The sequence below is a fragment of the Rousettus aegyptiacus genome, unplaced genomic scaffold, assembly GCF_014176215.1.
Source record: "Rousettus aegyptiacus isolate mRouAeg1 unplaced genomic scaffold, mRouAeg1.p scaffold_m13_p_2, whole genome shotgun sequence".
Taxonomy (NCBI): Eukaryota; Metazoa; Chordata; class Mammalia; order Chiroptera; family Pteropodidae; genus Rousettus; species Rousettus aegyptiacus.
Window position 1 is genome coordinate 175,177,713 of NW_023416295.1, and position 26,991 is coordinate 175,204,703.

Genomic DNA, 26,991 nt, shown 5'->3' on the forward strand with positions numbered 1-26,991 from the left:
CCTTAATTCTGGGATTTCAGATGGCAGGAAGAGCATTTAGCCGAAATATTTACCTGCTGATTTGGGGCTCTTAAATCTAGATTCGCCTTTCATGTGTTAAAGGACGATATTTACATTCAAATCAGCCTTTTATAATTACATTTTAAATTATAATAAAATGCTGGTGCCTGGGCTTCAGTCTTGTGGATTGCGTGTGAGCTGCACACCACATCACGCAGCCCTGCCTGGGCTCCTTGCCGGCTCTAGACGTGCAGGTTCTCCAGACGTGTGTGTCCTGGGCATGTCAGGGTCCCAGCATGTCACCTGTGGAGCCCTCCCCGTTGTGCTGGTCAGGGGGGATCCAGGCCCTTGGCGACGCTGCCAAAGCTCTCCGAGAAGGACCTGATGTGGGCCTGGCTGCTGCGCTGTGTCCCGAGTCTCACGCTGGCCTTCAGGCCTCAAAGTGGAGGCCATTGCCTCCCGGGCAGCTGGATGGGCACGGCAGTGGCCACTTCTGGCTGTGGCAATGTGTAGGCATCAGGGTCGGGGGCCCCGCCTCCTCTCGCAGTTGGAACAACCCAGCCTCTGCCTCCTCTCCCGTCAGGGCTGGCCTCAAAATGGCCACCCGGTTTTCAGTGGCTTCCCCCATGAGGCACGGGGACCCTCTGCTCCCGGGCCCAGGCTGTTGGCAGCTGGGCCCAGCCGGTGCTGGAATGGAATTACCGGCGTTGCTGGTCGGGCCCGTGGCATCAGAGTCCTACCTGCTTTGTCTCTGGCATCAGCTGGCAAGCTGGTCACGTGGCCGTGTGTGCGCGACCAGAGTGGGGACCAGAGGGCTCCCCCTGGGCATGTTCTCCTTACTCATGCCGCCGCCCCCCCCCCACTTGCACTTTGGGCATGCTGGGCTCTGAGCGGACATAAAGCAGTGTTAAAACATCCTCCTGGCAGCCCAGGCAGCTCCCGTCCCCGGATGTCGAGGTGTCCAGGCTGCCCCCCCCCACCTCCCAGTCCTCGCCCACAGGAAGGCCCATGGGCCAGGGAGGCAGGCCCAGCCACGGTCACTGCACGCCGTCCCCTCTGCCTGAGCGCAGAGCGGCCCTGCCGGCCCTTCCCCCACGGGTGGCGGCTTGTGGCCCACCCTGAACGGGGCCAGCCCGGCGGCCATCTCCTGAGTGCCTGGCCACATGAAGGGCTGAAGGAGAGACTTGGGCAAACAGGCTGGCCACACGGATGCGGCCCAGACACCTGCAGCAGAGTCCGATAACTCTCCAAATAAGTGCCCCCCATGTTAAAACTCAGGGTCACTGACTAGGGTCCGAGGGCTGGAACCTGACACGGCCACCTTCCCTCCTGTGGTGGTGGGATTGACTCTGGTGACACTGAGGATTTGTGGTGGTCTGAGAGGCCGTGGCGACATGCCTGGACCCCGGATGGCTGCCTGGCCGCCTTGCGGCCCCTCGCGGCCCGAGCGCCGGGGGTGGCGGGCTCAGCACTGCATATGCACTTTTCATTATCATCACAGCTGCCCTGGCAGGCAGCCATTCTCCCTGGCCTTCACACAGATGGGGAAACTGAGGCTGAGAGAGGCGGGGTGGCTTGCGCAGGGTCAGGTGGTCGGTCAGACACAAGGCCGGTCCAGACCCACAGCCTGAGCTCTGGGTGGCCACGGCACAGCCTCGGGGGCGCCGGTCAGGGCGGGCTCCCTCGGAGGTCTGCTGCTGGGGTGGGGCTCCCCCCTCGCCCCTGGGGAGCCGGCTGGGAGCGCAGCCGGGTGCTGGCCTCCGCCTGCTCCTCTGCAGGGCCCATGTGGGAACAATGTGGCCTCTTATCCCCAGCAGCCTGGCTGCCTGGACGCCCTGAGCAGCCCGGCCGGGCCGGCCGCCCCAACATGGCGCCGGGGCCCTGCTGCCCGGCCACGGGGCGGGCTGGCGCCTGGCCGGGCCTGGGCCGGGCCGGACTCCCGGCGTCCTCCTCGGCCGGCCGCTGAGTGGCCGGAGGCTCCTGCCTCCTCCCTCCGCTCCCCCTCGGCTCGCCCCCCCTCCCCCGCGCGGTGGTGGGTTTGGGGGTCTGGCTGCCCGCCTCGGCCACGTCGGCCACCCTGCCAGCACCCATGAGCATCTTTCAAAAATTCCCGGTGGGCGGGGCCGAGCCGCAGCGGCCGCCTCTGGCCCCCCCTCCCCGGGCAGCCAGTGCCAGATGAGAGCCGGAGACAAAAGTAGCATTTTCCTCGTCCTCCTGGGCTGGCAGCCGGGCCTCCCCCAGCGCCACTTGGCTCCTGGCAGCCCTGCCTCCGGGTGCCGGGGTGGCCGAGGCCCAGGCCATGCCAGCTAGGACCGAGGGACTGATGGACCACGGCGGCCAGAGACCAGCATGCCGAGGGCCTGTCGGACGGGGGCTGGCACCTGGGGACGGCCTGCCGGCCAGCAGGACCTCCCTCTGCCGCCTGCCGCTGCGGCCGGTGGGGCAAGAGGACACCGTTTCTCCTCCTCGCTCTTGAGACAGCGCCTCGACCTCCCGTGCCTTCGGTAAGTCACCTTTTCCCTTCCCTGTTGCTGGAGACGAGCCGAGGGCTCTGCCATCTTGTGCTCACCGCCTGCTACGTCTCCTTCCTCTAATTGGTTATCCGAAATTCAAAATTCTATTTGACTCCCCACCCCCCCCCACCCCCAATACCGTCAGTGAAGTCAGCCCTTCTAAAAACTGCAGGGAAAACGCAGAAGCCGAGCCTATTTATTTTTAAGATCCAAAGCTACAGGCTTTAGACATTACAATAAAAATGAATGTTTGTTATTTCCCAGCAGCTACGTGTTCAGTTATTAGAAGGACCGTTTCGGGAGGTGTTCACGCGCACGGCCTGTGCTTTCATGCCGGCCGTGTCCGTGTGTCGTGGGGGCCTCATGATGATGATGATGATTATTACTACTACTAGGTTAATTTTTGGCAGCGCAGGAGTGGCAACGGGGAACGCAGACTCGTCCACGCTCTTCCCGGCAAACTCCTCGGCAGGGAGGCCTCTGTCGAGAAACGCAGGCCCTTTTATTTTGTCCAGCATCTTTAATGCTGCTGTGTCCACAGTTTAGGGATTCAGTTCTTTTTCCCTTTCGTTTTATTTTATTTTTTGGAGGAAAGAAAAAAAGAGAAAAGCTGTTTTTGACTCCCAGCGCAGTGTGGGAACAAAATCTGTTAGGTCGTTCTGGGCTTTGTTTTTTTAAGCCCTTATTGAAGTGCTGACCGTGCCGTGCCGGCTCATAACCGCCCTGCCCACAGATGGCGCGCGGGGCGCAAGTGGGCCCGGCCACCGGACAGACCCTGGGGGGCCCCAAGGGGTCCCGGCGCCTGCCCAAGCCCTGATCCTATCCTGGTTCCCATCTGCAGAGCTGTGGGCCGAGATAGCTGACCGTCCAGGGCCAGAACCGTGGCCGTCGCGGGCAGCAGTCCCTTGGAGACATTTGTGTTTCCAGGCTGCCCGTTTCTCTGTTGATCCCTGACCCTTCAGAACTGCCGAGCCCTTTCACTTAAAAGGTGGGCTTCACGGAGTTCAGCTCCCAGCTCACATCCACCCTCTGGCAGGCTGACAAAAGAGTGGCCCCCAGATGTGGCTTGGCTTCCCCACATTTCAGGGTAGCTGGGGTCTTGATTTATGGAAAACGGAAAATTAGGCTCAGAAAGTTCTATATTGCAACTAAGAGAAAAATTCCCGTATAAATTCACCTTTGTTTTCCCAATTCAGAGGCGTGTGGGCCCTGTTTGTGCGGGCCTGGGCAGCCGGCCGGGACAGACACCGCCAAATATTAAAAACTGAGCTCAGCCCACACGAGGAAGGTCGGCGGCCGCTTTTGCTCTGAGATTAGGCAGCAGTCCATACAGGAGGACTTGGGGCTGCAGAGACGGGCGTATACAGCGGAGATGATTAAAACGTCTCCGTGATCATGACAGCCACGTTCTGCTGCTGCAAGCTACAGGGTCTTTCCACCCAAATATTTAACAAGCACCAAATAAAACACTGGTGACAAAATAAAAAGAATAGGAAAAAAACCAGAGTGTGATAAATTTTAACAGCAAAAAGAGCCAAGAGTATAGACAGATAGGCATGGGGAGCTGACTAATCAATTTTTAAAGAATTTATGTTTTTAATAGCCGTTCACGCCTCATCTTATTTTATATTTTTGACATAATTAATGTAGGTAAAATAGGCTTTTAATCCTAAATCTTGGAGTGATAGTCACATTTCCTGAGCATTAATTCACTTTTTTTGGACAAGGTAGGGGCAAGTAGCATAAAATCAATTAATTTCCATAAATGAGCATTTTCATTCTAAATTAGTATTTTCCACTGAGATTATGTTCATCTAATTATTTTAATGTATACGGAAAACACATTTTCCACTGTATACCCTGTATAGATGGATGGTTATGTGTGATCAATTAGCATCTTAATTTTTTAACTTACCTCTTCCCCAAATCAGTAAAATTCCATAGAAATTTTTTTTTTTTTTTTTAAATCGGGCAAAATATCAGCATTCTCCATGGCACCCAGCACTTCTCAGCAGGATTTTTTTTTTTTTTTTTTTTTAAAGAAAGTACCACGCAGTTTTCACATCATCGCCTCTATATAAATTCCACTATAGGCTGAAATTATACATTCTCGCAGCACAGATGGGCTGGTCTGTCATTACGGCCGCTGTGTCCTTGTTGGAACACACAGCATATTTCAATTGTGGAGTCGACAATTTCGAAGAACTGGGGTCAGAATAAACAAGTTGCATGTGTGTGTGAAAACGGTCTTATTAAATGATCTTCTCATTGCCTGGAAGAGTTGGTAGAGGCCCAGCCATCACCATCATTACATTTTAATTTAAGTTTTGGTTTTTATCTTTTTTTTTTTTTTTTTTAAGACTCCAAGTGCCCTTGATCAAAGGACCTTAAATGTTTTAATTCATTGCCAATTTTTATCTTGTTTTCCAGCACCAACAAGATAACAGATTTAAATCCAAAATTCTAGAGTGTGGGACATTTGATTTTAATGTCTTCATAATCTCTGTAGGACACACATTAAACCCCTATGTGTTCTGTACATATAGACTTACATAAAATTATTTTGAGACATTTATGAAAAATCAACTGATAACTATTTTCCATGGCCTAAAGGGACATTTAAATCCAAACTAAAAAAATAAAAATAAAATAAATAATTCAACAGGTAAGCTACAAAGAGCAGCCATAAACTTACAGAAAATTATCTTGCCAAGATAAAGCGCACGGTTTATTGGTCCCCGTCGCACGGGAGGGCAGAGCACTTTACAGCCACGGTAAGTCGTAGGTGATAACTTTGTTCTGTGCATTTGCTCACATTGTGATGTAATCAGTCCTGAGGGTTCTCTTCTCCCCCTTCCTCAACGTTAAGTGTTTGCTTCTGCATTTCTCCGTTCTGGATTCTGGCTCTGCCGTCCTGGCTGTGGGGGCAGCAGGAGCCCGTGTTTGTGGAGCTGAGTGGCAGGCGGGCGCGTCCTCCACTGTGCCCTGCAGCTCCTGCTGCCACCCCCACCCCCACCCGCACAGCGGCCACCACAGGTGTCCGGCTGCGGCTTTAAGGATGGTACCTGTTGGCGGAGATGCTGGGGAATGATAGCAAAAGTAAGAAGTCGATGCAATTGGCCACGTTTGGGAGCTGATTTCCCCAGCGGCTCTGCTCTCGGGTTTTTTAACCATTTCAGCCCTTCCGATTTTGGTCCTGTAGCCTCTTGACTCTGGTCTTGGCATCTGGACTGAATTTACCGTCGGTGCCGTGAATGTGGCCTTGGTCTGGGGAGCTGTCAAAGGTTAGGCCAGATGAAGCAGCCCAGCCCCTTCGAGCCAGTCTCAGAGCCGTGGCGGTCACGCCAGAGATGGCGGCGAGGACGGCAGCAAGCGCTCGCTCTCGCCGGGGGCCCTCGGGGCCCAGGGCACCGTTCCCGTTTGGAAGAGCGGAGGGGAGGAGAAGGCGGAGGCCGGGCCTCCGATGGGGTCGTGCCGGCTTCCTGACCTGTCGATCAGCTCTCTGCGCCTGTTTCCTCATCTGGACAGCGGGGACAGTAAGTGGCCCTGCCTCGTGGTAGCACAGGTCACGGAGCGCACCCCACGGAGGCTGGGACTCTGCAGTCCGAGGCCCAGAAGGGCCTGGAGGGCGGGCCGTGCGCCCCGGCGCCCCGCCGCCAAGGTGCCGGGCTCCGAGGCCGAGCGCGTTCTCACCGGGTCGTGAGGGTTGGGATGGGACTCGAACCCGGGCCTGACATCTTCCAAAGCCCACGCTCGTTCTGCGTGTGCTGAGTGAGGACTGGCGTGTCCCCGTGGCGGCCGGGCGGCCGCGTGTGCCCCGTGCACGCAGATGCACAGGTGTTTTGCGTCCCCTTGCTGTGGCGGGGGTCCCAGAGGTGGCCCGGTGTTTGGAGGCCACGGGTCTGACTGGGGGTGTCCCCCTGCATCGTTCCCCCGTGGGCCCCGCAGCCCGCGGTCACTCCTGGGCCAGGAGCTCCACCACCCGCTGGGACGGGTTGTTCTCCCCAGCCAAGGGCCACCAAAGCAGACAGTGGGTGGACAGGCCACCTGGGTGCCAGGCTGCTGGCGGGGGAAGGCAGGCCCCCTGCCCGGCCAGCCGCACTCTGAGCCTGGCCAGGCACTGCACAGCCTCCTCAGGGGACAGGCGGTTCCGGGCGCCGGCCATTTGCAGCCTGGGAGGGGTGGAAGCCGGCCTCGGCCCGGAGAGGAAATGGCGGCGCAGGCAGGGAGCGGCCGGAAGGCCCCGGGTGGGCCGGCCAGCGCGCGGCCCTCCCCGGGAAGCGGCCGGGGGCCGGCCTTCCTGCGGTGTGCGTGTGCGCGCGTGTGCGCGTGTGCACACACGCTCCCCGGCGTGCCGGGCCGGGCGGCCGGGGAGGGTTGGCAGGCCCCGTGGCCCGTCTGGGACGTGGCGGGGGCGGGGGGTGGAGCGGCCCGTGCAAACGCCCCGCGCGCCTCCGGACAGAGCGCCGGGTGAGGGTGACCGTCACCACAAGGCCTCGGTTCTCTCGAGTGGAAACGGGGCCCACCGCAGCGGTCAGACGCGGGAAGGGACAGCCTGTCTGCAAGGCCGGTGGGTTTTCCGCACTGTGGCCTCCTGGGAAGACACCAGAGGCCCGGGCTCTCAGGGGCGCTACCTGCCCTTCCCGGCCTCGGTTCCCCATCCGTAAAGGGAGGGGTCAGTCTCCCCACAGGTTTCCTGTGGAGTTAAATGGGTGACGTCCCTTGATGGGACAGTTCAGGGTGGGCCCTGGGACTCGGCACAGGGTCTGGGTGAGCGGTGGAGGCTCGCGGGGGTGGGGGCCGGCTGCCGCAGCCTGTGGGACCTCTGGCCCCGTTCCCCGGGAGCCCGGCCCGGCCCCCGGATTCCTGCCGTGGGTGCGCCCGCACTTCCGGCGGGCGTGGGGGGAGGGCTCCCGGAGCTCCCGCCCTCCCCGCCCTCCCCGGCCTCCCACTTGAGCTGCCTCCTTCCTACTCGATGGGATGAGGAGTCCCACCCGAGCCCGCTGTGCGAGGGCCCGGTGGCGGCCCACGCCGGTCGGGCGCAGGCCCCGGAGACATGGCAGCCGAGGCCCCCGCGGTGTGCAGAGCTGCCCCCAGCTCGGGCCCTCGGGGTCCTGCGCCCATAGTAAGTTGTCCAGCGCCGACGCCCCTGGAGGCTTCCAGCACCGGACGGGTGGGCCGCGAGGGTCTCGGGCCTCAGCCCTGGGTGAGCTCTGAGCCTGCGATGGAGTCGCGCTCACGTGGCTGACCCATGGGCTCTCCGGCCTGCCGGTCCCGGAAGCAGCCTCCGTCTGGGCCGGGCGGCATGGCGGGCCACCACGGCCCACACCACGGGGAAGGGTGTGGCCGCCACAGTCAGCGTCCGGCTGCCAGGGGAGGGGCGTGTGAGCTGGGCTCGGGCAGGACCAGCCATGGGGCACCCAGAGGAAATCCCCTGCCTTGGCCCAGTGGAGAGAGTTGGAGCCACTCTTGGCTTCCCCAAGGGAGGGCCAGCGCATGTCGTACATTGCAGACAGGACTTCGTTCCTTTGAGTTGGGGGAGCTGGCCCCTGTAGACCTACTAAGAGCTGGGGCCACGTACTTTAATCCAATTTCTTTGAACATCTGGGCAGGGCCGGTGTGTGCCAGCGCTGCCCGGTGCTGGGTGAGGGTGTAAGCAGGATGGCCACAGCTCCGGCCCTAGTGTGGGGGGCGTTGGCAGCTTTCTGTGTGAGGAAACTGCGGCTCAGAGAGGCTGAGGAACATCCCCAGAGTCACACAGCCTGCACCCAAAACCAGGTCTCCGACTGCACGACGCAGACTCTCGCCTTGGCGGCTTCTCCCCAGACACCCAGCACGAGCAGGGACCTGTCCTTTGGCCGCACGGGAGAGCCAGGCTTTCCTGCCACCCCTGGCCTCCTGGGGACCGTGTCGTGCAGATTCTGGGGAGACCCAGGACCTGTGTCTGGCTGGGTTGCTGTGACCTCCGGACCCTGGGTCTGCGGGCCGGTCTGCCGAAGCCCGCAGTGCTCGGCTGGGGCGAGCTCTCCAGGCCTCCGCGGCTGCAGACCGTGGCCTGGCCAGCGTGGCAGCAGGCGGTGAGAAGGAGGGAGCCGCGGGCTGGCCTCGCTCTCCGTTCCTGTGGCCCAGAGCAGGTGAAGTGCGTGAGGTCGTGGGCCCAAGAGGTCTCAGAGTGTCGGTCCCACTCCGGGAATGAGAACCTTTGGGAGACGCCGTAAAAGCCCGAAGCGGGCGGGACCCTTTCACAGCCTGCGGCATTGTCCATCGGGCCGGTCCGCACCGGTTGAATCCCGGCCCTGGCCGTGCGGGAGCCTGGGTGCGGGCGGCGAGCCTGGGGTCTGTGGGTTCTTCACATCGGGGCTTGATGCAGCCCCCCCGCAGCTTCTGACGGACGCTGCCCCCTCTCCCGTGGAGACATTCGGTCTCGGGGGTCCTTGGACGGGCCGTGGGCGCGGGGCCGGCCGGGCCGTTGGAGAGCTGCTCGTGGCCGGGGCCGTGGCGGCGGGGGGCTCCCTCAGATCGGGGCACAGTGGAGGCGCCGTGCCGGGCCTGGGCAAGCTCACGTGAAGCCAGCCCTCTGCGGGCCGTCGGGGGCCACGTCGGCTTCCCTTGGGTCCTCACCGTGATGCTCATGTCCCTGACCCCATGGACTGCCGTGTGTCACAGTGTCGTTCGGCACTCTGGGCTCTCCGGGCACCTTTTGGAGAGGTCGGGAGCCCTCTCGGGGAGGCCATGGCTGGGACCGGGAGGAGACTGGCAGCTCCGACAGGTGACTAGACCTCGCAGATCCCGCCGAGGCCGGGTCCTCTGCTGGACGAGCCGTGACCATTGTGTCTGCCCCGTGCTCACAGGCAGGGGGCCTCGCTCAGCCGACATGGGTGCCGTCAAGGAGGCCCAGGCCCAGCCGAGACGATGCTGGCCAGGGGCGGGCCCAGCGGGTGGGGAGCAGAGAGGTAGCCGGCCGCGCCCAGTGTGGGGCCTGGGGCTGGTGGGCCGGGGGCTGGAGGCGCCCCCGCATGCCCCCCCAGGCCTGCCACGTCGCAGGCAGGGCCCCGCCGCCAGGCGCAGCCCGCCCCTCCCGCCCCCCCAGCCAGCCCTGCACAGGCCACATCTGCTGCCTCGGCCATGCCAGAGCTCCGCCTCCCAGCTCCGTCCCCATGGAAACCATGGGGGGCCTCCCGCTGCATTTGGCCTCTGACTGGTTTCCATTAGAGCCAGCCTGCTCTCCTCGAGCTCTGCCCCCGGAGTTCAAGGCTCTCCCCAGGGGTTTCTTCCCGCCTTTGCTGAGCAGCGGTCGTGCGTGCCAGGGGACCCAGTGGTCTGGGCCCGCCCGCCCTGGCTGGCGTCCCTTAGTAGACTGAGCTCCCGAGGGGCTGCAGTCCCCACGCCCAGGTCCCCCAGGGCCACGACTGCTCTGGGCCTCGGCAGGCTGCCCTTTCTCGCCCAAGCCCAGCAGCTGCCGAGGACGGCGTGCTGGATCCGAGTCAGGGGCCCCGGGCTGCCAGGCCGGCTGGGCCGCAGAGTCCTGGGGGGCACCGAGTGAGCCCCGTGCTCTCTCTGGGCCTCAGTCGGCTCATCTGTAAAATGCGAGGCTTGGCCGGCTTCTCCTGTTCCTCGCGATGGTAAAGAACAAAGGCGGAGAGGACGAGGTTGTGGCAGTGCCAGTTCTGCGTGTCCGTTCCGGGCTTTTGTTTCCTAAGAGGGTCGTTTGTTTTCTCGGGTCGGTTGTTTTTTTGTTTTTGTTTTTGTTTTTGTTTTTTTTTCGGTAAGGGAAGGAGTCATGGAATTTGACCGGAGATGGTCGTTTGCAAGGCCGAGAGCCAGTTGGAGTTCGCAGACCCACAGGGCATGGGAAGGGCCGGCGCGGCCGTGGGCAGCCAGCGGCCTGGGCGGCTGTGCCCGCCAGACTCCACTTGGCATCCGTTGGGTGCCCGGCGGCCTGGCTGTGAATGCAGCCAGCGGAGGCGTGAAACGTGCCCGAGGTGGAATCCAGAGGGCTCTGGAAAAGTACCCGCGAGGTTTCCGGAGGTCAGCACTGCGGGCAGAAAACGAGATCCAGCTTAAAAAAGCTCCAGCCGCGCCGCCTCCGCGGAGCCCGGGGCCAGCGGGAGAGCATCGCTGCCTGCCGACCTCGAAGAGCTCGCCCCGGGCGGGTCCGTGGCAGCCCCCAGACCCACCTGACGCCCTGCAGGAGTTGGGGAGCAAGCTTCCCCGGAGTGATGGGTGGCGACGGGCCCTGGGGACTTTGCCCAACCTGCCTAATGGGTTGTTCGGCTTTTCCCGTGGACACTCAGCTCCCACTGGCTTGTTGTGAAATGTCACAGACACCACAAGCCTGTCTCTCCTGGCGCTTGCTGCTGTACAGGGGGCATTTTTCAGTTGACAAACAGAACGTTGGAGGCTACAGGCCTTCACGGCAGCCGGGAATGACTCACGTGGTGGTGTGGGCAGGTAGCTTTCCTTCTGGGCCCTCAGCATTCTCATCTGTAAAAGGGGGATCGTAACTCCGGGGTGAGTGTGAGAACTAGATGGGAGGGGGTCGGGGCTGGGTAAAGGGTGGGCGTCGGCACCAGAGCCGCGCCCTCGCCAGGACCCTCGTCACGAACGGAGCAGGCGGCACCTCCTAGATTGCCGCGGACCCGCAGTGGGGCCACCACGCACCCGGCCGCAGGAGAAGCGGGGGCAAGCTGACTGACGTTCCTCGGGGCCCCCTGGAGCTGCCGCCGCATGGCCCTGGGCGGCGGTCCCTGTGGGCCCGCCTCCCTGCTCCAGGCCTCCGGGTTTGCCAACAGTTCCCAGGGGCCAGAGAAGCAGCTGAAGGACCCTGGGGACGTTGTCACTGCAGCTCAAAAGGATGGGTGAGATGGCATTTTCAGTTTCCTGTCCTGGGCGGGAATGAAACTTGGGTTTGAACAACCCCGTCCTGGTAGCCCCCACCTCCCCGCGCCCCGGCCCGCCCCCCCCCCAGTACAGTGGGGGGCGGGAGGGAGCTTGGAGGAGCGGGCAGCAGCGCCGGCCGAGGTTGATTGAGACACATGGGGAGACTGGGATGATGTAGGAAATGAAGGAAATTTCCCCAGGGAAAGCGGGAAGGAAAGAAAGAGGCGCTTAAGTGCCCAGATAATTATGCCGCCCGGCGTGGGGATCTACAGCGGGCGGGCCGGCTCCTCTCGCCCTGCGCACCGCGCCTCCCATCCTGGTCGCTGGTCCCCGGAGACCCGCGGGTGCGGGAGGCAGCGAGGCGGGCCACACCCGGGCCAGCCCCACGTCCGGCCAGCTCTGCCGCCTTTTAGCAAGTCCCCAACATCTCTGCCCTGCCCCTGATCGGTCGGCCCCCAGGCGGTATCCCCGTCACACCCATCTGGGGACGTGGAATCACAGTGCAGGCCCCCCTCCCGTCCCCCACCCTGTGGGACTCCTGTCCAGCTCCCGGCTGAAGTCCAGTCTCCGCTTCGTGGGAGTCTCAAGGCCCCGGACACCCTCTCCTGCCCCCTCCACAGCACCATCCTCCACTTCTTCAGACTATGGGGCAGCATCACCTCCTCCTAGAAGCCCTCCCTGCTCTTGGACCACCCACTGCCCTGCGTGCCGTGGCCCTAAGCGTGAGCTCACGCAGGTGTCTGCCCTCGGGCAGGACGGGCTGAGGTCACCAGCCTGGCACAGGGCAGGCTCTTGGGGACGTTTCATGAATGAACGAAACAACCCGGCGACTGAAATGGGAGGAGGGAAGGTTGAGAAGGACCTTCCTGCGTTCAGAGCCGCTGCAGAAGCCTCCGGAGTCGCCCCGTCGCCGTGAGTCGGGACACTGCAGGAAGCAAGCCGACCGTGAGCTTTCCCACCTCCGCCAAGGACGGTCCCTGCCAGGGCCCATCTGAGGAGCTTGTGAGGCCACACCTGGTCACAGACGGTGCGGTCACGCCCAGTGGCCAGGCCTTGACTGCCGGCAGCCGCGGAGCAGAGAGGTGTCCGTCGGTTGCGGGGGACGCCGGGCCCGGACAAGCCCGCTGCCTCTGGGGGATCTCAGGAAGACCCGGAGCCTGTCGAAGGCTGTGGGGCCTTTTCCTCTCGGGTCATGGTGTGAAAGGCAGGCAGCCACCAGCCCGTCAGGTGTCATTGGTGGGTAGCAGCCCATTTTGTTGATTTAGGTCAGATATTTCCAATTCACCAATTTCCCACACCGTCCTCCGTCCACGCTGCTGTCCACAGGGACCCTGGGGCCCTCTGGCCTCCAGCCTACTCGGCCCCTCCAGGGGGACCTGCTGTGCCCCTCGTCTGCCCATTGTCCACCTTCACAGGCCTGTGATGAACAAAGGTGCCCAGCATCCTTCTGGGAGCCTGAGGCGGGTCTAGGGCTGCTTCCGTTAGGCCTTTTAAACAGCGTTCCTTGGGGATGTGGCCCGTGACCAGCGGCCCAGGCCCGGCTCTGTCACTGACCTGCTCTGGGATCTGAAGCTGGTCCCTTCCCCAACTCTGAGCCTCAGTTTCCCCGCCTGTCCCATTATGTCTGACCTGCACCGCCGACATTTGGTGGGTCTGGAAGGTTCTGAGGGGCTGACTTGGGTTGCCTGACTTAGGATTTGAACGCAGTCCCGGGCTTGGAGCAGCACCCCCCGCCGCCCCCCGCCCCCCACAGGGGCTCTCCCAGGGAAAGGTTTATGCACAAAGATGGAGGTCGTCACCCCAATGGAGCAGCCACCCTCCTGGCCTTAAGTAGTCACGACGGTGTCCTGATGGGGTGACGCACCGGCGTGGGTGACTGCAGGGCGCTTCTGGGGCAGGGCGAGGCCGTTCCCGGGCGGCCAGCGGCTCGGCGTAGGAAGAGTCTACGTGGCTGGGGCTGCCTCCTTTTCTGCATTTCCCAAAATCTTGCTAAATGGAAATCTGATTCTTTTGCAATCGTTTGCCATGAGGAGAAAATCATTTAAATTACAAAAGCAGCCAGAGTGAAACGGACCCACCCAAATCGCTGCACGCTTACACGTTTACACGTTTACAGAAGGTGCAGGAGGTGGGGGGCGCAGCACGATGCACAGGCCCCGTTTTGGCCATTTAACAGGGGCGCAGGTGACCGGGGCGGGGCACGCTGCGGCCCGCGTCACCAGGATGGGCTCAGTGCGAGGACAGCGGGGGGCACGGAGCCCATCCTGCGTCTCCGGTCTCGCCGGTCTCGCTGAGGCTCTGCGTCTGACGTCTGGAAGCGGCGTCTGTAGAGAAAGCGAGGCTTGGTTTTGTTGCCGTTGCCGCAGAGCCGGGCGTGTGCAGCTTTGCCGTTGCCGATACTGATGCCGTTTGTGTCAAACCCGCCACGGCGGGGCGCGGCGCGGGCGTGCGTCTGGCAGCGGCTAGCTTGTCCGGGACTGCCGTGGCAATTAGTGCCGTGCGGCAGCGGCCGCGTGTGACAGCCTACTGTGCGCCGGCCGGGCGGTGGGGGTTTCACATTTGGTCGTCTCCTCCGGAGGGCGCGCCCTGGCCCCCGGACGGTCCCCTGGGCGTCTGTCCTCGTGAGTGCTGCAGCCGCGGCCACCACGTGTGGCACCTGTCTCAGGGACACAGCCAGCGCCCGGAGCACGCCCGCCCTGCGGCCGGAGTGCCACGCAGCTGTCGGGGTGGAAACGCCGCCCGCCCTGTGTGTCCGGAGTGGGCGCGGCGGCCTGCGGGGCCTCGGCCTGTTCTGCGTCGCCTGCTCCTGGACGCTGGGAGTCTGTCCTCTGACGCCAGCGTCGGCCAGAGGCACGTGGAATTGGGCCTTTTGCAGCAAAGCGGGCCCTCAGGCGCTGGCCGGTGGGCGCCGTGGTGAGCCGCCCACGGGGGTGCCCTGCGGGCCTGGGCTAGGCCGTGCTTGCCGTCCAGAGGAAAGAGTGGGTGCGCGCCCCATCGGCTCTCGGTGCAGTTTCGGGGTCCTTTCCTGGGTAGGCCCCAGAGTTGCTGTCCTGTCGGCCCCGCCTGGAGATATACCCCAGTCCAGGGGCTCCACACGACGGAGCAAGTGGGGTTTCCTAACCAGCCCTGGGGCGGGGCATCTCCTGGGCCTCAGGCAGGTGGGCCCAGGGGTGTTATCCAGCACCACTGCACTCCTGGGCCCCAAAATGGGGGTATATTCAGCCGATCCTGCTGGGAAGAGGCGGGGAGGGCGTCCCGGGCGTCAGGCGAGGGCCGTGCGGCTCAGGGCAGCCCCTTCTCGGGGTGCTCCCCTCCAATAGGTAGTACAGTGATGTGCTTGAGGCCAGAGGCCCCATCCTACAGCTGGGGAAACTGAGGCTTAGGTTCCAGGCAGCAAGTGGGGGGGGGGGTGTTGGGTAGGATGACAACCCAGAGCTACGTGACTTGGGGTCCTGAGCCCCCACCATGCACACAGGGCACCGCGGGCTCCCAGGTTCTTGTCCCCCTCTGCAAGGGGCTCACTGCAGGCTCGACACGCATGTCGGGGCCGGGAGTCTGTGCACCCCCTTGGGAAGCCACCGCTAGGTCCCTTCCAGCCTCCTAGGGCCTCACGAGCCCCAGGAAAGCCAGGGTCGGGGACCAAGGACAGTGAGGAGGAAGCTGCGAGCTAACGTGGTGACTGGGTGGCTCCCAGCCCTGGCGGGCGGTTCTCACAGCTCTCGGCCTGTCCCTCTAAAGAGCACGACCCTGGCTCTGGGTGACAAGGATCGCAGATGGTGCCCCAGAGAGGATGGGGGTCTGAAGCTGGTCCCCTCCTCCTGCAGACACGGGGGGTGTGCACAGCTGCGAGGGACCCGGCAGTCGGGGTGGGTTTTGGGGCGTGCCAGGGCAGCACCGGGGTGGCGCGGGGCTTTCCTTGCGGTCCTTCGCCTCCAGGTAAAGTTCTGCACCTCTGGGCGCCCCGGTCCCACCGGGCCGGCTGAGCTGACTCCTCGGTCGCCTTGTGTCTTGCAGAACGTGTCTGATCCCAGAGCACCCCCAAGAGAGGGGGTCCCACCGTGGCCTGTGGAAGGTGCTCTAGGAACACACAGCCCAGGTAAGATGGCCTTTGCCCTGGGCCTGGATGGCGAGGTGCCTGGGAGGTGGGTGGCCCAGCCAGGAGGGGAATGTGGCCCCATCCATCAGAAGACCCCAGCAGCACCCCGCCCTGTTGAGCCCCAGCCTGCAGCCGGGCCTAGGGTCCCCAAGGGACCCGGCTGGCCCCTGGCAGGTAGAAGAGACCCTACTCCGGGACCAGGAGCGAGGCGCAGGCCGCGGATCGCCCGGCCTGCTGTGTGCCGTAGCTCCCCACAGCTGCCCTGCGCCCCAGTCCTGATGCGTCATGTCCTTGATCTCCCCCAGTCCTACAAGCTGGGCTGAGGGGCAGTGAGGGCCTGCGCCCCATCCGGCCGCTGAGCCCGCCTTGGGACTTGCAGCTCTCTGGCCCCCAGTCCACGTCCTTGCAGCCACCTCATGCCGTCCACTGCCCTTCGGAGGAGTGACCCCAGAAGATAGGGCTGTTTCAACCCCAGTGTTTCGGGCACAAAGTCCCATAGATATGGTGGCTTTTTGGCCCTTAAGGTCCCCTGAAAGGCTCCGGGTGGCCCCTGAGCTGTGCTGGTCCTCGCAGGGTGCTAGGGCAGGGTACCCCTGTGTGCCCCCCCCCACACTGGGAGCCTTCCCGAGACTTAACCAGTGCCCCCCTCTCCTTCTAGGTGTCGCCCCTTCTTCCTGGCCGCCTCGTTTCCCAGTGACGCCTGAAGCTTAGGTGGCTGTGCCCCGCTCAGGTCAGTGCAGCGTTTTGAAAGTTGACGATCGGGACTACTCATCCCCTCCCTCCTGGTGCCGCCGCTGACGGGGCATGCTGGGAACAGGGCATGCACACCGTGGAGCGCGCACGCGTGCACACGCGTGCACACACGCGCACACACGCATCCCCCATGGCCCCTGGAGGACCGAGGAACGGGCTGGCGCTTCGTGTGGGCTCAGCCGGGTCCACGCCGGCCTCCCGCCCCCCTCTTTCTGCAGCCGATGGTCCAGGGTCTGCGAGCCGTCAGGGGCTCACCCAGGTCTCCCCCAAGAAGCAGGATCAGGACTGTCTTTTGGGCTCCCTTCTGCACATCAGTTGAGAAGCTCCCTTTGCGAGCCGCCCGGCTTCTCGGCGTGTCCGTGGTGGGGCCGGGGGCGCGTCCAGCGCAGGGCTGGGTGTGCACGGGCAGTTCAGTGGAGCGGAGCTCGGGCTCAGCGGGTGAGAAGGTCCCGGGCTGCCAGTCCCCGTCACGGCTGCCTCGTGGCCCCGACAGGGGGCTTGTCGTCCTCAGAGCCTGCCCGCCCCCTGCCCACTTGGCTGATCCACGCCTCAGGGGAAGTCTGCGAGGCCAGACAAGCATCCGCTCCCTCCCCGCGACGGCCAGGGGCAGGCCCGCCTCCCGGGTCTGCGCGGGGAGGACCCCAGGCTGCCGCGTCTGCGCCCGGGACCCCTCTGCCATCTGGGCCTTGCGTGCTTGTCGGCCGCTCGCCTGCCAGACGCTGCCCTGGGGCTTCGGCGTCTGCAGGCAGGGCCTGCACCAGCCGGTGCCTGAGGGCGGGCTGGGGCCCGGGTGGGGAGGGGGAAGTGGGGGCGGATAATGGAGGAAGGGGAAGAGCAGCGTGGAGGCGGCGAGAAAGCAGGGCAGGGCCCAGGGGAGAGAGGGGGCGCGGAGCCTGGCAGAGCTGCGGCCGGGCGGGGGGCGGGGCCTGCGGCGCAGCTGGCCACGGGCGTCCGTCGGGGCCCGCTGGGCTCCACCCCAGGCCAGCTACTAGCTCAGGTCCCGCAGGCAGCGATGCCAGTCTCCAGTGTCCAAATGAAACCCAGGCCCCAGGAGGTGTGTCCCTCACGGCTGCCGGGGCACCTGGTCCTGACCCCCAAACCCTGACAGACATGCAGGAGGCCGCAAGGGCGTGTCCCCAGGAGGACGAGGTCCCAGGGGCGGCAGGCTCCCAGGCCAGAGTGATGGGGCCGTGCGCAGTGGCTGAGGCCCGGGACAGGCGGGCAGGGCTGCCCTCCTCCTCCTGCCTCCCCCTCGATCACCACCAGCATCACCACCAGCAAGGCCGAGTTGGCTCCACTCCGCTCACCCAGAAATGGAGATGGGGGGCTGGGAGTAGCCCAGTTTTGGCTTCACCTGCAGCCTGGACGGTTGTTGGGTCAGTTGGGGGCTCTTTAGGATGACAGCTTGGGCTGCGGGAGCATCAGAGGTTTGAGGGGACAGTGACTTGCTCGAAAGGATTTGTTTTTGAACCAACTTGAAATTGCTCTCCTTGAAGTCTGCCCAGACTTGGCCCAGGATGGGGAGAGGTGTCGGCCTAGGCAGCCCCTCGGCCTCCTCCCTGCCCTTGCCCGAGCCCCTGGGGCCTCACCCCCGCTCAAGGCCGACAGGAGCCCCATGGCCCTGCCCAAGACCCAGCGCCTGTGGGACTCTGAAGGGAATCGCTCCATTCTCCCTCGTTCCCTGGGCTCCCGTGGGCGGAGCAGCCGCCCCACTCTTCAAGAGTGGGTACAGGTGTGGGTTCACGGGAAACCGAGGCTTAGGGCAACGGGCTTGGCACCCCACAGCAGAGTCAGAGTGAGAGGCCACACCTGCCAGCTCCAAGACTGATCTGGGTCTGGCACCCACACCATGGAGAGGCAGAAATTTGTTCTAATGCTAACTATCCAGACACCCTCTGCTTACCCAGACTGAAAAAGTTAAGGCCTTAAAACTGCCTTGCTTTGGAGCTTTTAGTCCCAGTGAAAATATTGGCAGACTGCAGAATCGTGGGCTTCGTCCAGCCTTCGGCTCTGAGCCGCGCCCTGGCCAGGCGAGGTTAGCCCAGCAGTGTGACAGGCCTTCTGACATTCCCCAGTGGGAGGCCTCGTCCCCAGGTATCACTGAGCCAGAGCCCGGCTGTGTCCAGCTCTGCCCGGCAGCCTGACGCCCCTCTGCTCCATCCGGCTCAGGCATGCACCAGGCTTCCTCAGGGATACCGTGCCCACCCAGCCCGGCCGGCCTCCGGGGCTCGGGGATCCCGAAGGCCCTCGATGCTCCTTGAGGAAGGGAGAGTGGAGGTCTCAGGCGTGGCGTCCTGGCGTCCTCCGGTGTGGAGGGGTCTGGCCCGTCCAGTGGCCGTGCGACCTCGCAGATAAACAGACACTTCTTGGTCTCGGTCTCATCCCCAGAACACCCGGGAGGACGGTGGCCCCTGGCTGTGGCAGTAACCGAGCCTCTCTGAGCTTGTTCCTTACCTGTAGATCGGGTTGTAACGGACTGAGCCGCCCAGGGGGACAGGCTTGGGTCAGGGCCTGGCTGGTCAGAGGTGTGGGGTGTTTGTACTTGCTCCGTTTCCGACGGGGACCGTGTGCCCGGGAAGTGACAGGCACGTTTGCAGCAATGTTGAGCAAACAGGGATGCGAACCCAGGCTCCTGCAGCCGTGAGGCTCAGTCTCCTCCCGCCAGGCCCCCGTGGGAGGCTCCACGGAGAAGCCCCTGCCGGGGGGTCCTTGCCGAGGACGGCTGTTCGCTGTCACCCGCAGAGTCAGGAAGACCCGGTGCCCGCTGCAGGCCGCGCCCTTTCCTCAGAGGCTCCAGCCCGTGGGTGTTTGCCAGGGGAGCGGGGACACCGGTGAGGGGTGGATTGTCACCAAACAGGGCAGGGGCTGCGAGTTCCGAGGAGTGGCTGGTGCTGGTATGGCTGGGGGTGGGGCTGGGGCCGGGGAGGGCCGTGAGGGGTGTGGTCGAGCGCCCTACGGCAGGTCCTCGACTGCCCCTGTGCCCACTGGCCCTGGGCAGGACGGAGCCGCCTGGCCTGGCTGACCTGGACCACGGGGTGGTGTGTGCTGGGGTGTCCCTGGAGGGCCAGAGGCTGCCCCGACCTCGGACAGGTGAGAACCACCTGACACGGTCTGGGGGCCGCAAGCCCGCGTCCACCCCCTGTGACCCGTCAGTGGTCAGCGCCCCGCCACCGCCTCCCCTGTGAGGTGGGAGGGCTCAGGCGCCAGCGCCACCCAGAGCCCCTGGAGGGGGGTGACGGGGCTGCAGCACCTCAGGGAAGCTGGGAGCTTGGGCAGGGGGAAGGTTCCAGAAGCAGCTCTCCCTGCCCCGCTCTCCGGCCAGGCGCTCCCAGGCCTTGCACAGGGCGGGTGGCCGGGACGGTCGTCCTCGCTGCCGCCGTGGGGCGCGTCCCCTGCTCGGGCTGCGGCTGCCTCTGGCTTCCAAGGGCTCACGAAATGGCCGCCACGGCCCGCCGCCATTTCGTGTCTGAGGCAGGCGGCAGCCCTGGCGGACGAGGAGGGAGGGTGACCCCTGCCGCCCGCGGCCCCGGGAGGCCTGGCCGGAGCCCAGCGCGGCTCCCGCCCCTGCCGGGCCCTGGCACGGCCGGCAGCTGGGCAGGGCAGGGGCGGCCCCGGGCCCCGGCCGGGTCGCGGGGTCAGGGCCAGGCTCCTGCGGGGGCCCTGGCAGCCACTCGCCTGGCGGGACGCGGCGGCCGTGGCTGGCCTGCCTCAGGCCCCGGCGGGCGCGGCGGCAGCACCCCGGCCCCCCGGCCCCCCCCCGGTCCCCCCCCCCCCCCGCCCTCGGCCTCCGGCTCTGGACACGGCGCCGCGTCGGCCGCCGGCCTCGGCAGGTGGGCAGGGGTGCGGCGTGCCCGCCCGCAGCACCGGCCGTCGGGTCTGCAGAGGGCAGTGGACCTCCTGGTAGAAGCTCACGGAATGTTCCGCCTGGAGACGTAGGGACTGGTACTCGAGAGAAGGGTGTCCCTTTGAAAAGGACTGACGCCACGTCCCCGGCAGGGCGGGGTGGCGCCGGGCACTCGGGGGCAGCCGCGGGAGGCAGGGCGCACAGTAGGGCCGCGGAGCCGGGAGCGGGCTGCCTTCCTCAGGCCCCTGTGGCCCCGCCAAGCCCTCCAGCCTGGGAAGGTCCTCGCGGTTCCCAGAGAGAACATTCCGCGCCGGCAAGTGAGGTTTGCTCAGGCTCTGCCCCCCCTCTGGGGACGGCGAGCCACCCAGGCCAGCCGGGGTGTCCCACATGCCAGGCCGAGCCCCGAGCCTCCGGGGAGCGAGGAGTGCCCTGCTTCTGGGGCGGACGGGCCAGCCCCAGAGGGAGCCGTGTCTGGGGGTGCTGCCGCGGGCCAGGGCTTCCTGCCCCTTGGCATTTTCAATGATGACGTCCTCCCCCACCCCCTTTTCTTGCCTTGTGACCCAGACGGCAGCTTGAGTTGAGAATATGTTCAGATAAATACACGCCTTTGAGGTTAAAACGATTGCCTAACGGTTAACGCCAGCGGGAGACGCCCACGGGGTTGGGGGGCCCCCCCTGCTCTTCCCGGGGACACTGAGCAAACCACGAGCTTCGCCCTGGGGCGTGAGCAGCGCCCCCCACCCCCGGCTGACGCCCCCTCCCGGGCACCTCCGGTCCCCCCAGCAGCCCCAGCCCCACTTTACAGAGTGGGCAGCTGAGGCTGAAGGCCTGAATAGCTTGCCCAAGGCCCATCGTTCGTTCAGAGCAGGGGTCAGAGCCATGGCCTGGCAGTCCCCAGAGCCAGCCCCCCCCGACCCCCTGAGTCCGTGTCCCCCACGCTATAGATGTGTCCTCGGAGCAGGGCTGGAACCCGCGGTCCTGGGCTGCTGGGACCCCCTGAGCCCCAGGTTCACAGATGTTATTCTTGTGGGCTCCCGAGCTCCGGCACCCGAGGGCAGTGAGGTCTGCCCCCACGTGCGCCCTGCCCTGCCCTGGGCGGCGGCATCGGGCCGAAGGACGGCCTGGCCCTGCCCTGGGGAGTAGACGTCCCCCATGCCCAGCCACCTTCCACCCAGGGCTCTGGGGACGTGACTGCAGGGGGCCGGGGCGAGGCAGACTCCCACCGGTGGGAGACCCTGGCTTGCAGCACGTGGCACCGTCCCAGGGGACCTACGAGGGGAGATGCCGACGAGCGGTCACCGTGGGGCCCTGAGGAGGAAGGTGGTCGGGGTCTACCCCTGACCTCGGGGCCAGGGCTCCTGCCTGAGCGGGACACGCGGCCCCACCCCCGCGGCCCGGAGGTGCACAGCTTCCTGCGAAGAAGCCGGGGTCAGGGAAATTCTGATTCCAGGTCTAGCCGTGCCCTGTGTCCCCGAGGTGTGGTCTTGGGGGTGCTGAGGCCACTGGGCCCCGCACTGGGACAGCTTCAGAGCCTGAGCCGAAATTCAGTGACCTGGTCTGCCTTGTCTTTACGTTTGATATTTTCGTATTGTGGACTTCTCGCTCACTTTTAAACTTTACGCCGAAGTGTCTGGATGCCGAGTTTTGGGGCCCCGTACGCTGAGTGCCTGGCTGTTCTCCCCGCGTCCTGGGCCTGCCCGGCGCACAGTGGGAGCGCGGCCCCGTCTCGGCCCATCGGCCACGCCGCGCTCGGGGCACTCGTCCTGTTAGCTCCGTGGCTGTGTTCGCGGAGCGCCCCGCCCCTGGACGCCACCCCCATGTCTTTCTCCCAGACTCCATTGTCGGCATGGCTTGCTGAGCAGAAACACTGGCCACTTTATGGGGAGAAACCTAATCGGGGCGATGGTGCGGGTGTCCCAGCTCCTGGTGGCCCTAAGCCAAGCCCGAGGTGACTTCGGGGTGACGCCGTCTGTCTGCCTTATTTGCTCCAGACATTCGCTTGGCTCTGAAAGGGCCACCTGCCCACCAAGGCCTCCCCCCACACCCCTGTCCCCGCAGGCCTGGCTCCTCCCACCCCGGGCCTGCCCAGCGCCCTGCCCACGGGCAGACACTGCGAGACAGGCAGTGCCGGCAGATGGCAGGGTGACCGCTCACTGCTCCCTGTCAGGCCACATGTCTAACCCCGCTGCCGGCCCTCGGCCAGGCTGGCTGGGGGGGGGGGGGGTCCCTTGGTCTGTTTCAGGACTTCTGCCATCACCCCCCCAAGAAAAGGGGCGGTCTCTGCTGTCCGTCTGAGATCTGTAGAGCAGGTAGACCTAGCCAGCCGTGCTCCCCAACACACAGGACTGGCCCGAACTGGTCACAGACCCAGCAATGTGGACCCCATTTCCCACCCCCACCCCAAAGCCCTGGGTTGTTGACCAAAGCAAGTGCCAGGTTCTGCGTGAGCCTGCCCTTGGTGGGAGCAAAGCCTGAGTGGGGACCCCGCTGGGGGTCACGATGTCTGCTTCCGGGTCACCTGGGGACCCGAGTGGGCTGTGAGTGCGGGAGCCGCCCCAGTCCCCGGGTGGGGGGCGGACGCTGCCCTGCCAGAGCCCGCGAGCTCCAGCTGGGAGGCCGAGGGCCCCGGAGGGCCCCGGAGGGCAGGGCTGTCTCCGAGGCGAGCCGGGCAGACCCGCGCCTCTCCGGGTCTGCTCCGGGCCCCGCCGTCGGGCACCGAGGTCGCTAGGTGGGACCTGACGGTCCACTGCAGACCCCTGCCCAGCTGCGCCCTCCAGCTGAAGCCACGTCTTTCCGCCGTCTCCTGCCGGCTCTTGAGCACACCCCTCCACTGACACACTCGTCTACCCATGGTGCACTTGTGGCATCATAACCTTTGACGCGCTGGTCTCTGAAAGCTCTGTCTGGCCTCAGACTGGACATGGCTCTGTCATGTCCTCAGACTGGACATGGCCCGAAGGAGCCGTGGTTCCTCACAGCGTGGGTGGAAGGAGAGCTCACCCCTCTCTCTCCTTCCCCAGAGCTCACAGCTGCGCCCCCCGCCCCCGCTCATCCTGCCTCGGAGGCAGTGCCCGAGGTGGCCCCCCTCTCTGCCCAGCTAGTGAACCAGCCCTGGAGCGCGCCCCTCATACACCCAAGCCGCCTGCCGTCAACCCGGGACGTCACGCAGGTGAGCCTGGCTGGGGGCCTGCGGGCCTGGGCAGGGGGCTTGTGGAGACAGCCGGGCGGGGGGGGTTGTCAGTCTCCCTGCCCCTCCCCAACCCTGGGGAGTTGGCCCATTGGGCAGTCCCTGGCTCCCGGCTGGGGTGGCAGTGTAGGCTCTAGAGCGGAAGCTGGGCATGGCTGGTCGCCTCTCGACAAAGGAGGCAGAATCTTCCTGCTGGACCGTTCACCATTGAGGGGCGTCCAAGGAAAAGCCTTGGCCGTTCTCCCCGTAGCCCCTGCCCCGGAGCCTGGCCGGCTTTGCCAGGAGAGTCCGTTTGCCAGCAGGGCGTCCAGGTGGAGACGGGGACTGGACTGGGGACCCTCTTCATGCACACTTCCTGCCGGGGCCGGGAGGGGACATGGGGTGCCCGTGAGTGTAGCCAGCCAGGTCCCCAGAGGGGAGCGGGGCTGCCTCGGGCGTTTGTGGCTTCTCCAGGTGACTGCACCTCATTCTCTGAGTGGACGGTGCTGGGCACGGGCCCTGATGCTCTCGTCACTGGCCGAGGGCCCCAGGACTTACTCTGTGCTTTTTGGGGGCGAAGGGCACAGCACTGGGTGCCCGGGGGTCATCCCGAGAGCAGCAGCTGCTCTGCCCATTGGGACTGGGTACAAGGCCTCCCTCTGTGGCAGCAGGCAAGGCCGAGCCTGGGAGAGCTTGAGAGGCACCTCTTTGTGCCCCCATCCCAACCTGGGGCCAGGCACTCTCCCCGTCTGAACCTGTTTGCTCACTGCGAAATGAGATCAGTAATCTCAGCTTCAACAGGCCCGTGCTTATGAAATGGCACAGCCCAGCGTGGCGCCTGCCTGGAGGAGGCGGCCTGCTAGCAAGGGGCATGGAAGAGGTTTGGGGTGTAGGGGAGCTCAGAGCTCTCATCGTTCTAGCCTCTGCTCAGCCGCTCGTCAGCCGTGTGACCTCGCGTGACCACCTGCCTCACCGGCTTTTCCTCAGTCCCCCAGGAAGGTGGCAGTGGTGGTGGTGGTGGCTGTGGGTGGTGTTTGTCGAAGTTGACTCTGTGCCCTCAGGCGCTGAGTTCGGGGCCCTTGGGAGGTGCGAGCCTTCCCTTGTGGACCAGGTTCCTTTGGGGGAAGAAAAGAACAGCATCCTGCAGCCTGTCCTGAAGGGAGGGCAGCCCAGGTCACCCTGGACAGCAGGCCAGAGCGACCAGAGCCCGCGGGGCGGGGCCCCGCCTGTCCTGGGGCTGGCAGGAGTAGGCCCGAGGCCACAGGTGCATCTTGGGGCAGCAGGTCGCCAGGGAGGTGGCCAGGCGCGGACTCACTGCACCGTTCTGACACGTTGGCCTCTAACAAATGACAGCCTTTCCAGGGTCACCGGTGCGGGGGTCCCATGGGACATCACGGCCTCGTTTGTCCAGACGGGAGCGATCCAGTCGCCCGAGTCACTGTCCCAGAATCCACCCCGCACTGCCCCTCCTCCCCCGCCTTTCTGTCTCGCCAGGCGTGGCGGTTTCCTCCCCCCGCGGCGGGGCTGCCCGGGTGCCCTGCCCTCGGTGCCCTCTGCGCCCTCGGCGCCCCGGGCCGGCCCCGCCCCGCTCGCCTGCAGCTCTTTCTCCCCCCTGCAGGAGGCGCCTCCCGGAGCCGTGACGGACATGCATCTCGGCGCCGAGACTGACGGCCCTTTGGGGTGAGGTAGTAGGTTGTATAGTTTGGGGCTCTGCCCTGCTATGGGATAACTATACAATCTACTGTCTTTCCTGAAGTGGCTGTAATAGCAGCGGTGGACGGCGTCCGGGACCCTGGCTGGGAGGGGTGCGGGGAGCAGCCTTGGCAGGGTGGGGGTAGGCGGGTCAGTGGTCGCCATGCAGGGCGTCTCTGAAGGGACGAGGTTCCGCTCGCTGTGTGACTCTGGGCGAGTCCCTGGGCCTCTCTGGACTTCAGTGTCCTCCTCTGTAAGACGGGGACACATGGGGATTGGAGGTGCTGAGTGAAGGGCCCAGCGCGGGCTGGGGCTCAAGCTGCCTTTCCCTCCCCCCACACTGCCCTGAGACCCAGCGGACCTGGGGGACAGCCTGCAGTCCTCCCTCTCTGCCCCTGGCGTCAGGCCCCTGGGCCGCCACCGAGTCTGGACCGCGGCTGGCCCTGGGCGCCAGGAGGAGTGTGGGCCCGAGGAGGGCGGGGTCGGCTGAGACTGGGCTGGGGTTTCAGGGCAGCACTCCAGGGAGACCCGCCCCCACGACCCCCAGCCCACCCTGCCCAGTGCCAGGCTCTGGCGAGAGGCAGCAGCTCTGTCCTGGGGGGAGGGAGGGAGGCCAGGGCTCTGTCTCTGGTCCCTGGCCTTTCCCAGCAGGACAAGAGAGGGGTGTCCTCGGGGCACAAGCCCTGTGCCCGCTGCCGTAGGCGGATGGCGTGGGCCGCCCCGCGCGCGGGGAAACCAAGGCGGCGTCCGCGTGCCCCTCCCGCCCCGCGCCTGCCCGGCCCTGCAGCGCCGGTGTCCACGGGCCGGGGCCGGCATGGCGCGGTGGCGTGGACGGCAAGGCCCTCCCACGCCCGGGGGCTGGCGGGGTGAGGTAGTAGGTTGTGTGGTTTCAGGGCAGTGATGTTGCCCCCTAGGAAGATAACTATACAACCTACTGCCTTCCCCGAGGAGCCCCGCGACTCGTCCCCACGGGAGGGCCTGACCCATGCTCGGCGGGTGACGCGGACCGGGTGGGAGGCCGCGGCGTGCACCCCTGGACATCAATAAAAGCTGTTCTGATGAGAACCTGGAGTTGGTGTTTATTCTGGAAGCCCGGGGCTGGGCGATGGAGGACTCGCTCCTGTCCACAGTGCTAGCGGCTCGTCGGCCTCAGGGGAGCATGTGCCATGTGCAGGCTGTTGGGAGTCCCCAAGCTTGCCTGCCTGTGCTCCGGGCCCACCCGTCCGGGCAGCCTTCAGGTGGGTTCGGTCTTGGACCCCAGACCCCAGCGCATCGTTCACCCCACTCACCGCCCCTTTGAGCTCAGGGCTGTGGGCCCCAGGCCCCAGAGGTGTCACACAGCCCTCACAGGGCAGTGCCCTTGCGGGTGGCCTGGGCCGCAGTCAGCAGCGCCGAGCTCAGTCCAGGGCCTGGCCCCCGAGGCCACCTCAGCACTTGGTGCTTGACCAGAAACTGGAAGTTCCTGTCCTCCCGTGCCCCGCCCCATTGGGACAGTTTCTGAGGTGGCCTTTTTTTGGGTGTCCATCCTAGGGCTGACTGCCATCCAGGTAGTCACCCATGTTTCTCCTGGAGGCCTCGGGCCCCCATGCCGGTGGCTGCTGCAGACCCGTCCGCGTCACCTTAGCCTGGGCGTCAGGAGAGCCCGTGCCTGTGGTGCCCACACAGACCCTGCTAAGGTACCACTTCCCCCAGCCGGGGCCAGCCCCTGAAGTCACCCCAGACCCTCTGTGAAAGACACACTAGACAACCTCACGGGCACACGGAACTGGACACCCTGCAGTCTGCAGGTGCTCCCGGCCTGACAGGAGACACGGGACACACACGGTCCACGGGGACCCAGGACCGGGGTCCAGAGGAGGCCCCTGACGCAGCCTGGGGTATGGAGGGGCCCCTTGGTCGTGCACCCAGGAGCCTGAGGTCTTGGCCGGGCCTTCTTCCCAGTGTCCTAGCCACTCCCACTATGGTGACTGTCCACCAGCCACCATCTCGGCCCCAGCCGCCATTCTAAGCCTCCCGGCCGCCTGCCCGCGTGGCCATGCCTGGGTGG

General features: G+C 64.9%; 1 protein-coding gene and 1 pseudogene across 1 annotated transcript; both read left to right on the forward strand.

Annotated features, from left to right (window-relative positions):
* The first annotated feature begins 296 nt into the window (after positions 1–296).
* Positions 297–16,616, forward strand: LOC107500990 (annotated as a pseudogene).
* Positions 16,617–20,042: 3,426 nt separating this feature from the next.
* Positions 20,043–26,009, forward strand: LOC118613819. Its single transcript, XM_036237664.1, has one exon. The coding sequence runs from the start codon at positions 23,007–23,009 to the stop codon at positions 24,003–24,005; it is 999 nt and encodes a 332-aa protein (XP_036093557.1). The 5' UTR covers positions 20,043–23,006; the 3' UTR covers positions 24,006–26,009.
* Positions 26,010–26,991: the final 982 nt, after the last annotated feature.